The following is a 14,986-nucleotide window of genomic DNA, read 5'->3' as shown; positions in this document are numbered from 1 at the left end:
GAGAAAAACTACTCTGTCGATTCACCCCATTCTGTTTTCCTAGGCAAAGAGCTTTGTGAAAGGGGCAGGACTGTGTAAGCAGAGCTGCAGTATGGATCTTGGAAATCCCAGGAATCTCTCAGGTTGTCTGTGGGAAAGCAGCCCTGATACTTAAAGTTACATCTCCAGTTTCAAAATCTTGAGAACACACACGGTCTGGGCACAGAGACTAAAATTTTTCATGTTCTACTGTTTCCTGAAGGACAGGAATTTTCTTGTGGATGCAGGAACCTGTGCAAACTGAAGTCAAGGCTCCTGGTTCTGAACATCCCACTCAGCTGTTCAGGCATGATGCTACTTCTGCCCTTTCCCCCCAAAGTGGATGGAAGTGTTTGTTAAACCAAAACACAGAAGTCTGTCCTTTTCCAGGCACTAAGCCAATGGTATTCATTCAAGTTGTCTGCCAGAACATGCCCGTGTGGCACCAAAAGGGGCCACACAGCTAATCCCAGTGGGAGAGCAGCATTCCTAATCAGAAGCCAGGACCCACTGTACCAACATGACCATGGAGCACCTTGACTCACTCACCATTTTGTACATTTTGAACTGGGAGTTGGATTTGGGGCTGAACAGTTTATCAGATCCGGAAGACACAAACTGTTTAACCATGTAGGTGAGCAGCAGGAAGTCATTGAAAAGGAATCCATACAGCTCCTTACTGCTCTTGGCCTTGTACAGCTTCCCACTGTGCAGGAGCTTCCGTGGTCCCAAGCAGTTTGTGAGGGAGTTGAACACAGGTTGCTGGGAAGAGACAAAACCCATTAGCAGCAGCAAGTCTGTGCAGACATCAGCTCCTGCTCCTCTTCACTGTGGAGACTGATCAAGCTGCTCAAAATGCTCTTCTCTTGTTTAATGAATGCCATTATAAATGAAGAGAAGGGAACTGTTATGTAATCAGCCATGGCAACAGCACAACTCCCACCTCAGAGCAGGTTTAAGCTTTACCAAAAACACAGAGGGATGACCAGATGAAGGCATTTACTGCATGGCCACTTCTGTGTAGTCCAGAAGCTGTGTTTAAGAAGAGGCTGCACAGGCTGCAGTCAGGTCACCTCTTACGATGATTAGGTGATGGAACCAGGACAGACCATGCCCTGTCAAGCCCTGGTTCCTTATGCAGACAGTGGAGAACTGTCACACACACCTCAGTCTGAAGGCTGTCCTGAAAGGTACAGGAGCCTGAACACCGCATATCCTGGAGGATCTAGCACTGATGGCTTCTGTTTCTGCTTGAAGAAAACCCTGGGAAACACACACTAAGTGAAATCCTCCACAGGAACACCTGACTTAGCCCAGTGGCAGCATGATCAGGAGTTCAGAGAGAAGAGTTATTTCTGCCCATTTAATGGTCTAAATGGTATCAGTTTTTATGCTGATAAATCAAGATTTCTCTGCCACTGAAATCATGCAAAAACAGTGGTTCATCATGTTATGGCTGTGAGTAGAATTCAAGAAAAGATTCCCTGCCTAGAGTTCAGCAGTGGATCACATTCCAATAAGGGATGTGAGCAAGGACCCCCATTCCCTCCCCAGCCTTTCTGAAATGACACTGAAAAGCCCCAGCCCTGCAGAGCATCAGTGCAGGTACCTCAGCAAGGCCTTCACACTGGACATGGGCCTGGATCCATTCCAGCCTGTCCGAGTTCTCCTTCTCACGCACGCCCTCGTTCACCTGGGAGCACAACTCCTCGGCACGCTCCAAGGCGAGCCGGAGGTTACTGTGATCTGGGTGGTTCTCTGGAGTGTTCTCTAGAATCTGGTGGGGGTCAAAGAGGGTAGAAAACAAGATAAAGCAGAGGTAAGCACAAGTGCTTGTCGGAGAAATCCTCATAAAGGGACAAGCCTTTATCTTGGCTTTTGCTATGGAGATCAAACTCAAAGCATTCAGCTACAAAACCTCCCTTGGGGTACTCACACTCTTTATGAGCAGAGGGTAGCGCGTTATCCTTTGCATGGGTTTCAGGAGGAAGCTGGAGAGGGGCATTCCTTTGCAGCGAGGGTCCAGGGCAAGTTTCTGTGGTGCAACCCAGAGATTTAACAGAGACATTGCATTAATCATCAGAAAACAGTTGCATCACTGACACTGAATACTGAAAATTCTGTCATCAGATTCATTTTTCCAGGCATTCGAAGAGATCCTGGATTTTTTCAGTAAGCAAACACTACTTGTATCCAGAAAAAGCAGGAAAGCTGGCAGTGTCATTGCACCCAGACGCTTCGCCAGCATAAATCACAGGGTCATTGTTCATGCAGAATCCTTACATTCAAAACTGTTCCAGATTTTATTTTGACATCACAAGCTCCACTCAGGTTGAAAAAGAACAGAGCAATGAAAGAAACAAATGCCTGATGTCAACTGTTCTGGCAATTCTCCTTTTATGGCCTAAGTAAATTAGCCAGAGAGAAAGACAGTGTTGTAAATAAAGAGCACACACAGTGTTAGCCATGGTCACCATATAAATACACCTTGGAAGCTTCTTAGCTATTTTTGCAGGATTTTATTCTTCTGGATTATTTTGATCTGGTCAATGCTGGTTAGATGGGCTCCTGTCATTGAGGAAAGGAGAAGGCACAAAAGCTACTGAATCCAATACCTTTAAGTAGTCTTTGAAATCAGCATCTTCATCAGTTTTCTGCTGCAACAGGGACGCTCCGTTGAGCTGGCAGCTGCAGAACCGAATGTAGGCCTGCATGTGGGACAGCTCTGCTGCCAGGATGTCCCCGATCATCTGCACCGGCATCTTCTCGCCTCCGGTTTTCTTACGCACCCGCAAGGCTCTGCAGACGAGGAAAGAAATCACCATCCAACTTTGCTGCCAAGTCTGTGAGGCCTAAACCACAACCCTTACAGACCCACCTCTGAAAGAACACAGGCCTGGGAGGTGAATTTCCTTACATAGCACAGGAGGTGCTTCCAGGAGGTGCCGGGGTCCTGCCTGAACCCCCAGGAAGTCACTGACACAACATCCTGAGCTGAACAATCTGCCTGGTGGGGCCTGGGGGACTGGGACTCTCCTTTGAGGTTTCTGGGAGAGTCAGCATCAATCTCTATATTCAACCAGCATCCCATTCAGTAACTTATTAGCCACTTTATCTTTCTAAAGATTATTTTTAGAGAATAAAAGGTTGTTTTGCAGAAAACTGGGAAGAAAACCTCCCATGCACATGCTTTTGTGTAGGCTCTATTTCTAAGGTATTACAGCAAATGTGCATCTGTTCTTGCTGTTTATTTCTCCCTCTCTCTTAATACAACTCCTTTTGAAGCAGTCTGACTGCATTTAGCTGTTCTGAATGCAAGCATGCACAGGAAATTATCAGCAAGGACAGAACATTGACTGCAAACCCAGAAAACTTCCTGGGGAAAGGAACGACAGAATAATGAAAAGGAAAATGTAAGACTGCAGGTAAGTACTCACTTCAGTAACTTCGTATTTGACATGATGAGTTCCTTCCAGTTAACAAAGATCAGCCCCATTTCTCCTTCTGTGAGACAGCCTGAATCAGCCACTGGTTTTTGGAAAACCTGCAGCCAAAAAATGAGCAATTCTTCAAAGAACAGAAACAGTTCAGTCTCTTGTTTAGCCCAGCAGTGACTTTTTTTGAATGTACAGTGTCTAATTTCTCAGCAGTTAAAAGCAATTCCTTACTAGCACTTGTGACAGCTGTTTCCCCTGAGCGTGTGACCCCATTCTGACACCGGCATCAGCACTTGCAAAGCGAGGACAAGCACTGGGACCTGCAGGCTGAGAGCTCAGCAGAAGAGCGTTCCCGTGATTTCAGACTCAATCACTACACAAACTACACTCAGGCACTGCTCCTCTCCCCTGATCCAGAGCACTCAGGGTCACCTGTGTGCAGAACCACAGCTCCTCTCAGGGGCCCTCAGCACCTCATCTCTGGGGAGCAGAGCACCTGTGTGACTTGACTACTTAACATCTGCCACACTTCACCACACCATTGTTTTATACAAAGAGGTCACGTTAGATGCCCAAGAGCACTTAATGCTGGCCTGTCCCTGCCCTGCCGAGGGAGATGATCTTGTGTCCGGAAATAAACTGGGGAGAAGGCACATGATAAGCTCTTACGGTGTGTCTACAGCTCTATGCAGCTCTGCTCGACACCTGGCCCCAGCCCATCATGTTTTTACTGAGCCCAAACACCTACAAACAGGATTTGGAAAACAGGAAGGTCTTTGTAAGCTGATGGGTTTCACAAAGTGGTGCTTTTGCTTGGAGAGCAACCACATAACATTCACTGGAGAGGGAGGTACCACACACCTTTCTTCCTCCATCATCTCACGCTTTGTAAGAATCCTTTTATTGTTATTTTTCAGGACAGAGGTGTTCTTTTTCCAAATGCATTTTCACATCCAAGATGTCTCACCTCTACAACGAGCTGCAGATCATCCATGTACCTTTCTTCTGTCTGAATGAGCTCGTGAATGTAGCCCTGCCTTTTCCTTTCCATGGGCTGCATGGTGTCAAGGCTCTGGAGATCAGCACACCCTGCAGGAAGTAAGGTCAGGAGTTTAGATCCCACTCAAGGCATCAAACCTGACAAATTAACAAAATTGCACCAGCATTCAGCAGTCTATGGCTCAGACTACAAAGACACTGGAAAACCCTCTCTGCAGCAGCAGCAGATTTCAAAATCAAGCGATGCAGCAATCGACTCCCTCCCTTCTTTGTGTCACTTTTCAGTTTGCACCTTTTTATTTCTTGGAACACCCCTTGTATTGTGATGCAGAGTAAGAGTTCCTGACTTCTTGCCACTCCATTTGTCTCATGACTTTTCTCATCTCTTCTGCTACACTGATTTGAAACTGATTTTCTCTTACCTTGTGCAATGTCTTTTTTGACTTGATGATCTTAAAGGTCTTTTCCAACCTTAACGATTCTATGATTCTAAGTTGTCTTTTGTGAGATGAAGTTATTGAAAATGTGGCTGGTCCTGATTTAGGACATTACACCTTTAATTCCCCACCCCATTTCTGAAGTTCTCTGCCTTAGTTATTAATTTATGATACAAACCACCACCAACAATTTGTAAAGCTGTAACACATAACATTGTAGTTGTGTAACTTCACAGCTGCACAACTTTTTTTTTCAAAATAAGCTGGAAATGTATTGAATTATTTTTATGCATCAAGAATCCAAATCATGCACAGGAACACACCGACAGTCAATGACACAAACCCCAAGTTTCTGTCAGAACATGCAGACCCTGCAGCTTCACATGGCTCTGTCTCTACTGCATGTTAGTTAACAAGACAACAGTGTACAAACTTTAGTAACCGAACCAAAAGTGGTGAATGTGTTTAGCTGGGTAAAGGAGAGCACAGAAAATCAATCTGATCCCTCTGTCAGCCATCACACAGCAGAGTATTGCAAAGCAGCAAGGTGAGGGAAAAGGAAAAAAAAGGAACAATTACAGAGCGTTTGAGAACATCCATCTATCGCTGGGCTGATGGCACCGGATTGCAGTACCAGGTGAACTGTGGGTTTTGCAGGATAGCAGAGAGGACATCGCAGGGACTCACTGAGATCCGGCAGCTCTAGAGGAACAATACTTTATGAAGGTTTACAGGAGTTGTGAAAGGCAGAATGACCTACAGCAGGAAGAGCCGCGTCTCCCTTGTCACCCTGACACTCCTGGCACACAAGGATGTGACTGTTCACTGCCAAGGTATAGATCTGCTCATAGGAAAGCGACTTAGTAATAAATTTGAGGGGAAAACAACCAAGAAACACTTAAATATTAGGCTGAACTTGATGTGACAGTGGCCTAATGGGAACCTCACAGGCTCCTGAGCTTCCTGCTGCACGGGCATCAAGGTGCTCTGAAAGAGCAAATTTCAGCAAAAGAGAAACTTGCCAAGTGAAATTTCAGGACACTATACCAAGTATTCTAACAAGGAAACCCTTTGAACAACACAAAGAAGTAAAACAGCAAGACAACAGCTAGATTGAAAATCAGGACTTTTCACTTCTGTTTTGCACCCTAAGGAGGATCACGGATCTTAAGCTTTCTGACAAGATTTGAAAAAACACCACTTTTTAAGAAGAGATGAGGGATTGCAGTTCTTTTGATCACACAGAATGCTCCGTCTGGCCTTAGTTATCCCCAAAGCTACAACCAGGCCAAAATTAGATGAGAAAAAGGCGTAAAGTTACAGATAAAAATGTTTCTTGCAAAGTTTGGCGTCTTAGTCCATTGAGACAGTCTGTGGCCAATTCTACTACTACTGGTATGCTACTTCTGGATTCTTGTCACTCTTCAGTCTGTACAAGACTGAGTTTAAGCCTACCTGGTTACTAAGACATGAAATTTTAGGTTAATCAAGGGCTTGCACAGTAACCAGATGTTAATTGTCCAGGTCTGGAAGTCTCAGCTTTGACCAGTGGCTCCCTTTCCTACTGCACTCCTGTGACAGAAGCAGGGATGGGCAGAAGCTTGTGTCCCAGCTGCTGGAACAACCTGCATGCTGGGCTTTGAGTCTGTCTGATGCTGACCACTGAGAGTTGGGGCAAAGCCTGGGAGAGAAATGGGCATTATTTATGCATTAAAATAGATTTGGTTTATAAATTCACTATCAGATGCAAAAAATGTAGTTATATTAACTGGCTCCTGTGCTAACTTTTTATTTTGACTGTCAGCTTCTGGGATGAAGGGACAAGTGCTATTTTGTATTTAGTATTTTATATAATTTTATTTAAACACTAGTGTTTACTAGTGAAAACACTCCCAATTTTGATAGGTCTGATGATACTGGCATAAAAACACATTATGCAATCCCCACATTTGATTTTAGAGTGTGAATTCAGGCATTTGAGTCTGAAGGGAAGAAAACTGAAAAGAGAATAAACCAGCCTAACAAGTGCATTTGCCAGTGTTTTTCCTAAGTGGCCATAGCCACCCATGGGCTCACTGGTACAGAAAGGATGGACCTACATCTCTACCCCTTCTCCTCCCATGCTGCTCTTCCCTCCTTTCCCTGCATCAATTCTGGCACTTATCTGACTCCCTGCTCACATGTTGGCAACAAACAAATCCCAAGGGGGGGAAAAACCCAGCAGTTTTCTGCTGGTTTAACAGCCAGGAACGTGCATGGAAGCAGTAAAACTGCCTTGTTTGGCAGCAGAAGGTTCTTGGCTTGACTTCCCTCTGGTGAAGCTTCATCCCAAGCTCCCCAGGCAGCTCAGGAGAGCAGTGGTATTTCTGGGAGTGTCTGCAGCAGGGAATTGCAGCTACTCACCTGCTCTGCTGACCAAGAGGGATACCTGACCTCTGGAAGGGAAGCCAGCCTGCCTCTCCCACCAAGAGCAGGCAGTGTCAGGCTTTCAGCCAGCCTGGGGCACAGCCTGCCCATCTCCCTCTCCAGAAGATTCACCAGATCGAGCAGGGGGTGTCTGGAACCTTGGAAACTCAGGGCACAGCAACAGAGAGATGCCTACACTGACTGTGGTGCCCTTTGGGCTAAATCCTGCTCTCTGAGCTGAGGAAGCAGCTGCCTCACCAGGCCAGGGTAAAACAACCTAGAGAGTCTATAAACAGGAAATCCCAGTCTCTAAAGTTGTATTTAAAATTACATTTTCTAAATATACCTGAACAATGAATATTTTTTCCTACTAACGTTAACTACCCCTGCATGGAAAACTACTGAGTTCCACAGTCAAAAGATGTTCTCCTCTGCAGGAGATTCAAATCCCTGAAAAACATGGGGGCTGGGGGAGAAAACCCTTCCAATTACTGATATATTTTGGAAATAAGCACGTTCAAGGGGAAGAGGGGCAGTTTCTGAAGAAAGGAAATCCTCCAATGAAAGACAGATGAATAACACCTATCACTATTTCCCCAAAGACTTTCCCACTCAATGGACAGGGGAAAAACACCCATTAAAAGTGACAGCTCTGAAAAGACATCTTAACCCTCCAACAGGAGCTCAGGCACTTGTCCAGAAGGATCTAGCTACATCAGAGGCACCAACTGCTTTGGGTCACCAATGAAGACTATTTAGGGGTAGAAAGGAGGTTTAGATTAGATATTAGGGAAAATTTCTTCATAGAAAGGGTTGTAAAGCATTGGAACAGGCTGCCCAGGGAAGGGATGGAGTCACCATCCCTGGAAGTGTTCAAAAAACATATGGATATGGGACTTTAGGATGTGGCTTAGTGGTGCTGGGTTAATGACTGGACTTGATGATCTTAGAGGTCTTTTCCAACCTTAATGATCCTGTGATTCTATATAAACTGCTTTTTAAAAGGAAATATCTTGGTTTGTTTAGGGTTGGGGGGTGGTTGTTTGGGTTTTCTTGGAGGGAGTTGTTTGTTTTAATTGTTTGTTTAACTCTGAAGCCAGCTGACATGGCTGGGGACAGCAGGTAGGGGTTGGGGTTTTTCTCCTGCCTTTATTTTGCCATGCTGCACAGAAAGGCTGCATCTCCCCTTAAGGGCTGTGGGCTGGCATTAGAACAGTCCCTTCAGTACAGCCAGAGAGCAGCTGATGGCATCAGGGACACCACCACAGCCAGGTACAAGCTCTGCTGGCACACACAAGGCCAATGCACTTGGGACACACTCCTGTCATTCCTGGAGCCATCAGCAGCCTCTGAAACCCACAAAAGGAACTAATCCAAGAAATCTGCTACTGTGGAGATGGCAGTTTCCATCAGGCCCTGGGAGAAATAATAAACACTTTTATCCAGTCTCCCCTAATCAGTAAACACAGGATACTCTGCTACAACAGAGGAAATTTATGAAACAGTTTTCAAGAGCTAAAAAGCAAAATCAAGTCACTCCATTGCAGGTAACACAATGCTCATTCCAAGCTATTCAGCTGGGAAAAAAATCCTCCCCAGATGGACAAAAAAAACCACAACAGACAAACTAGATCCTTTTATGTGTCCCTTTAATAAAATACATTTGCATAGTTATCTTACAACTTTGTTCAAAACCAAAGGTGAACAATTGCCTCATGCTAAGCACAGCCTGCATTCGCGTGTCTCAACACCCATCCCCACACGTGGACACTCAAGCTTGGGAAGGACAACGAAGGGTTTTAAGGCAGCACACACCAGCACGCAGCAGTTTTATTGGTTCATTACAGTGAAGTAGCACGACCCTGCAGCAGCTCCCACTGCTGCTGCAGGCCAAGGATTGTCGGCATTCCTACGAGCAGACTTATTTACAGGTGTTTCCAACCCGGCCCAAGAGAATCACACAGGGACATGGTCTGACAGAGCCTCGAGATGGCAGAAATGTTCAGTGACCAGAGGGAGACGTTTCAGTTACTCGTGTGTAACTTTCTGAAGGAGCTTTGTGCCTTCTGCTCTCCTGACTGCACCATTAACCACGTGGAGAAAGCGCTTTGGATGCTCCCAGCCCTCACCACCACAGACTCCTCACACATCCAGCCCTGCCACTGGTTCCAGTGGTGGCACAAGAACTTCCTAGGTGGATCCAGCTCTGGATCAGAAACTAAGCTTGTGACAAACTGGGCTGTTGTAGGTTGTTAGTCCATTATGCAAACCAGTTACAGAAATAGAAAGTGTTTTGGTACCTGTTCTTGTGCATTTACAGCACTGCTTGGTTCTCACCCCGAATGACACCAGGGCCCCTGTTCTCTGCTGGCCCACAGGAAACAACATTTAGCAAGTACCACACTGAAAGCAACAGCAAACAGCATGTTTTGCTTTCCATGTTGGCTTCAGTTTTACTTTTTAACCTTGTATGGTTCTGAACAACATTTAGACTCTCAGCTCTTGCCTGGGAACCACGGGTTCAGCAAAGAACTCTATTTTCCACCTTGCCCTTAGTTCCACAGCCAACCTTTTCCACCCAAATAAGGGTGATTCTACTTGACTGGCTGGGATGATCAGCTGAACTCAGCTCTATGGCTTTTATCAACAAAGGGGTGGATTGCACACAACCAGAGAAAAAGTAGCATTTTTAAAAGTAAAAATCTGGTTTTAACCCAGCTTCCAATAGCCACACTGCTTCACTGATACAGAATATTATTTTAAAATAATCTTGCTGTAAATACATCCTTGGCATACTCTTTCCTTCAGATAATCTGACGTGTATCCCACTCCTTCTTCACCACTGTGCAGGAGAGCAGAACTCTCAGGCAACTGTGCTGGAACTGTGCTAGGCAGATTTTGCAGTAGAGATAAATACTGAAGGCAGGGACTAAGTCTCTCTCAATCAGCATTATTAAGGTGTGTTTTTATTATTATTATATTTATTATTACACTTAAAGAGAATTTAGAGTATATTCAGGTAATACTGAAACACGAAAAGGTAGCTGTGAAGGCACAAAATGCTTCACTTCAATACTCTTCAGGTCAGACTTAGAGGCAGCTTTTTCAATAATTATCAATGCTCATACCTACACAGCCAGCACAGGGCTACCTGTGTGAAACTTTGCCAACAGTACCATAATCTCCAAATGTATCAGTAAAAAAAAAAAAAAAAAATCAGTAGAATGCCAGTTGGTTTTGGAAAATTCCCCATAATTATGTCCTCAAATACCCCAGTGAAGATGTGAAGTTGTTTTTAATTTTTCAAAGACACTTAGTAGTAATCTGACATTCAAGGAAAACTGACTGAACATTGATTGTCAGTGTGGCTCAAATCCCACAGGTTAACACTGCCTTTTTGCCTTTTAGAAATTATGTAATTTAAAAGATCACCTAATTCTTAGACTACAGTAAGTGACTGCTCGATACCACTGGTGCAGCACAACACATTTCAGCTTGTATTAAACAGGCTTTCCAAGACAGATATTCAGAGAAGGCAATTCTGGGTGAGTAGTGTATTTTAGCAGAAACACTTAAAATGTGGTTTCAGAAGGAAATCAAGTCATCTGGAATACTCAAAGGATTATCTAGCACATTATTTGCCTACAACATGATTTCATTCTATAACAAAATACTGGTTCAGACAAAATACATCCAGAATAAAAATCCATTTGTAGTTTTCTGTAGGCACATTGCGTAGTCTGTATTGCACAGAAGATACATCTCTGAACTAAAGGGCACACATACATTATTTGATCAAGGATATTAAATACATAACATTGGATTTTGGAGAAAGGCTTTTACATCTCTGCAATTGGATTAACCTTTTCCTGATAGTACCTTCACAACATTCATCTATATATATATATAGTAACAAGCAGTTTGCTTTGTAAACATTTCTGATTGCATAAGTGACCTTTGCTATTTCATAACCAAGTTCAGGAAACCAACTAAATTAAATACTGTCTACGAGATCTCTCTTGTTGTTACAAGAGCACAGAACTATTTAATCAGAGAAGTAGTCCGGGATCAAATTAATCTTTTTATTTAAAGGGGAATCAAGGTTATAAGTCTCTCCTTTCCTCCAAAAATTATAATAAGACATGGGCAGCCCATACTGCACCGTATCTCCAACAGGCCAGGACTGTGGATGGAGGAGCACAGTTCCATCCTAAACCCAAATGCTCTGCCCTCACTCCAGGTGTCTCTTTAGTGTCTCTCTCCTGGCAACACCTCTTTAGCGAGGTTACCTTTGCATTAGGCTGCTTCTCTGTTTACCGGGGGAAAAGCAGCAGCTTTCAGACAGTACTTTAAAAGTCACTGCAGACCACAGCCAGAGACAAACAATTCAGTACCATGAACTATTTAATGCAGAGAAGGGGCAGGGGAAGGGCCTGGTGACACAGAGGCTGTGCAAGTACTTACTCCAGCAACTAAGCATGTTTGCCAAAACTGAAAGCAAATATGAATGACCAGAATTTGAAGGAAGGAGGTTGTTTAGGGATAGAATGTATTGAGCCAAAACAACCTGAATTCCTGCCATAGTAGTACTGTGAAGGAAGATAAAAAATTAAAATATCCTCCACTCTATGCTTAATAGTTCTTTCCCCCATTAAAAAGGGTGTTAAGAGGCTGGATGGACTGCACCAGATCTAACCCTTAGATCTTGTAGTACGTTTGTAATCACAGTGACTATCAGCAGCAGACAGGTAGGGTTTGTTTCTGGATGAGCCATGAAGGCTGCCAATTTTAAAAGCTCAATATGTAAGAGATTAAATCAAGTCCCTTAGAACAATAATTCATGAACATTTTAATTTTGCAAAATATGTACATTACAACATTAAAAGAACACAAGTGCCCGTTCAAAACAGCTCAGATAAACTGTGCAAATAGTGGGTCTTTGTGTGTCTGCAATCCCACCATGCAAACGATAGCTTGATATGCATGCTAATGACTACGGTTATCAATCCCAAAGGAAATACTAAAGGAAACAAGAATGAACAGCAGTGAAAGCCACACAAAGACCCACTATCCTTTCTGCTTTTACAAATCAACTGAAACTGTAGATTAGAAGAAAACCCACAAAAACCTAATTTCTTGATTGGATCTAACGTTCAAACGAAGCAAAAGGATTGTGTCAGACACGTGAGCAGGGCTGGCCACCCTGCCTCCACGCTAGTCAAACTTGGATAGTGGGTCTCTGAGGTGCTTTCACACTGGAAGACAACATTGGGTCCTAAAAAAAACAAAAAAAAAATGAAGGATAAAATGAACATAAATTTGAAGAGTGAAACATATGAATTCTATGGACAAAGACAGAACAACACCACAAAGATCAGAAAGGAATGATGAACATTCAACTTTCTGAAAACAGACATCACAAGCTTCCACCCTTGCAGTTTCATATTTATAAACACACAGATTTAAGAACTTGTGACCAGCCATCACTGACTCTGGAAACCCCTGCAGCTCAATCATTTGAAGAAAAAGTTTCTTCCCAAGGAAAACTTCTGTCATGTGGACTCAACACAAGGTCAAGCCCTAAGGGTTTTTTTAAAGGCAATGGCAGAATTCCCTGATATTTCAACAAAACCAGAATTGCTCCTGAGAAACTTCTAATAGGACATTAGAAAATCAGATAAAAACTAAACTTGTAAAGAAAAATCTTATTGGAATTTATTCATATCAGCACATAAAAATTAACCTGTTCAATTCTGTTTGAACCGGACAGAAATTAATACCTTGCCTCTAGTCTTACGTGCCCATGGAAAAGATGTACCACATCCCTCAGAATCCAAGGGCTACATGGTCTGAAGAGGGACACACCTTGTGGACAATCCAGAGACTATTCCAGACCTCAGGATTACAACCTGGAAGTGTTATCAAGCCTGACTGACATTCACCAAATAGTTTTAGAAATACAAAGTCACTATGTCACTATGAACTAAGGGATTGATTTCATATTTGATCTTTGGTAAAAGAGGTAAAATTCTGGAGCTGTTGAGTAAAATCTTAGAATAAATCATGATACTTTGACACACAAAGATTAAATGTGGAACTGCAACAGGCAACACCTCAAAGCCACTACTACCATGAACTGTTACTCCACAAAGAGAAGTTACATGGCAAGAACTAGAGAACTTCAAAATGTATTGTCCATACACAGACACAGAAATGCACTGGCCACGAGCATGTCAGTTCAGAAGTTTTTTCACTATAAACACCCCAGAAAGTGAGTTGGCTTCACCCACCAGACAGTGTGAACAGGAGTTACTAAAGATCTTTTGAGCATGGAAATAAACTTCTGGAAATACAGATCCTTGTTGCAGGACTTGCCTTCTGTCTCCAACATGTCACATCTACCAGTAAGGTTTGGGGAAGACAAAAATGAGGTAGCTGTAGAGATATTACTACAGACAACAACCTGGAGCTCAGACTTGAGCACCTGAAGGAGTAACTCTGGTGTGTGAGGAACTGCAGCAGTGCAGTTAGGGAAAGCAAAAAGAGTGGACAGAAAACAGTCAATACATGTACATTAGAGTAGAAAGAACTGGCACAACATTCAGCTCGCGAGTCTCACAGAGATGAGACACCTCAGGATGAGCCAGAAGCCTCTCTGCACACTGAGCACAGGTGTGTCCACCTGGCTGAGCTGTCCAACCCTCAGCAAGAACATCTCTGAGGGATGAACTGATCTCTAACACTAAAAGACATCCAGCAACCAAGTGTGAAGACACAGCTGGAGCAGCTGTTTTCTCTCCTTACCTTTCCCTCCTGCCTACCCCACCTTTAACATCCCTTGGGAAGAATGGGAAGACAACCTGGTAGATGTGTTCTTGTCAGACCCTTGTGTGCCTGACCCTTAAGCAATGGTTGAGATTTACCTGAAGGGAGAAAATCACAGCTAAAGAGAATAAAAGGACAAGGCTCACACTGGTCCCATGGATAAGATAACAAACTTTAAAAGGTATCTCACTGAAAAAGCCAACAAATAATAAGAGAACAAGTTTCCAAGTGCAAAGCAGATGAAGACTGGCCAAAACAACAAAATTATCTCCAGAACAGGCCAGTGGGAAGAACTGTGAAGTGGTAAGTGCACCATGCCCACCCCCCTTACACACGCCTTGGAAAGAATGGGAAGAGATGCTGGCGCTAGACAGGTACTGGCAACACACAAGATCTGATCCTGAATGGTTGTGCAAGCACTTGAAGAACAGAAGACTGATTCTTTATTTTAAATCTATATTTTGAAGCCTCCTGAGTATCATATTTATTATTTATGACTACTTTTGTGCAAACATTAGAAAAAGGGCTATTAAAATGTCACTAAAACAGGAGCAAGTCTAACCACCACCACAGTCCCCAGGAGCACGACTCAGATGTTCTGTGTTCTGCAATCACTGCATGTTTAAGAGACAAACACTCAAACCTACAACACCCTGAAGTCATTTTGTTTTTCTTTTTCTTTCCCTGCAGGGGTCCTATGCCAGGATGTGCAGCTACCCCAAGATGGAAAGTGATCTTTTTTTGCTCCCAGAGTTATGTCAGCAACTTAAGAGAAGGGACATCTCACTGACCCCAGTTCCTTCTTTGCTAGGGGAGGTTGCCATTACAGCTGTAACTAGTGATTCCCAGAAAAGACTTTGGATA

General features: G+C 43.6%; 1 protein-coding gene across 6 annotated transcripts in view; it reads right to left on the bottom strand.

Annotated features, from left to right (window-relative positions):
* ITSN2 (intersectin 2) overlaps positions 1-14,986 on the bottom strand; it is an 81,761-nt gene that overhangs the window by 4,188 nt on the left and 62,587 nt on the right. For 5 of the 6 annotated variants that reach the window (XM_042032859.1, XM_042032857.1, XM_042032861.1 and 2 more), the window contains 6 exons: positions 4,423-4,544; positions 3,456-3,562; positions 2,634-2,817; positions 1,955-2,053; positions 1,628-1,795; positions 568-780 (listed from right to left, as the gene is read on the bottom strand). In XM_042032859.1, coding sequence (XP_041888793.1) covers positions 568-780; positions 1,628-1,795; positions 1,955-2,053; positions 2,634-2,817; positions 3,456-3,562; positions 4,423-4,544 — 893 coding nt within the window. Of the gene's footprint in view, positions 1-567; positions 781-1,627; positions 1,796-1,954; positions 2,054-2,633; positions 2,818-3,455; positions 3,563-4,422; positions 4,545-8,929; positions 12,573-14,986 lie in introns of those variants that run through there. The other variant, XM_042032862.1, reaches the window with a different exon arrangement.

Source organism: Corvus kubaryi, unplaced genomic scaffold, assembly GCF_017639235.1.
Source record: "Corvus kubaryi isolate FWS band 111438036 unplaced genomic scaffold, C.kubaryi_AGA036_p1.0 37354, whole genome shotgun sequence".
Lineage (NCBI taxonomy): Eukaryota > Metazoa > Chordata > Aves > Passeriformes > Corvidae > Corvus > Corvus kubaryi.
The sequence above is the reverse complement of the archived record's forward strand: the minus strand, read 5'-3'. Positions and strand labels throughout refer to the sequence as shown.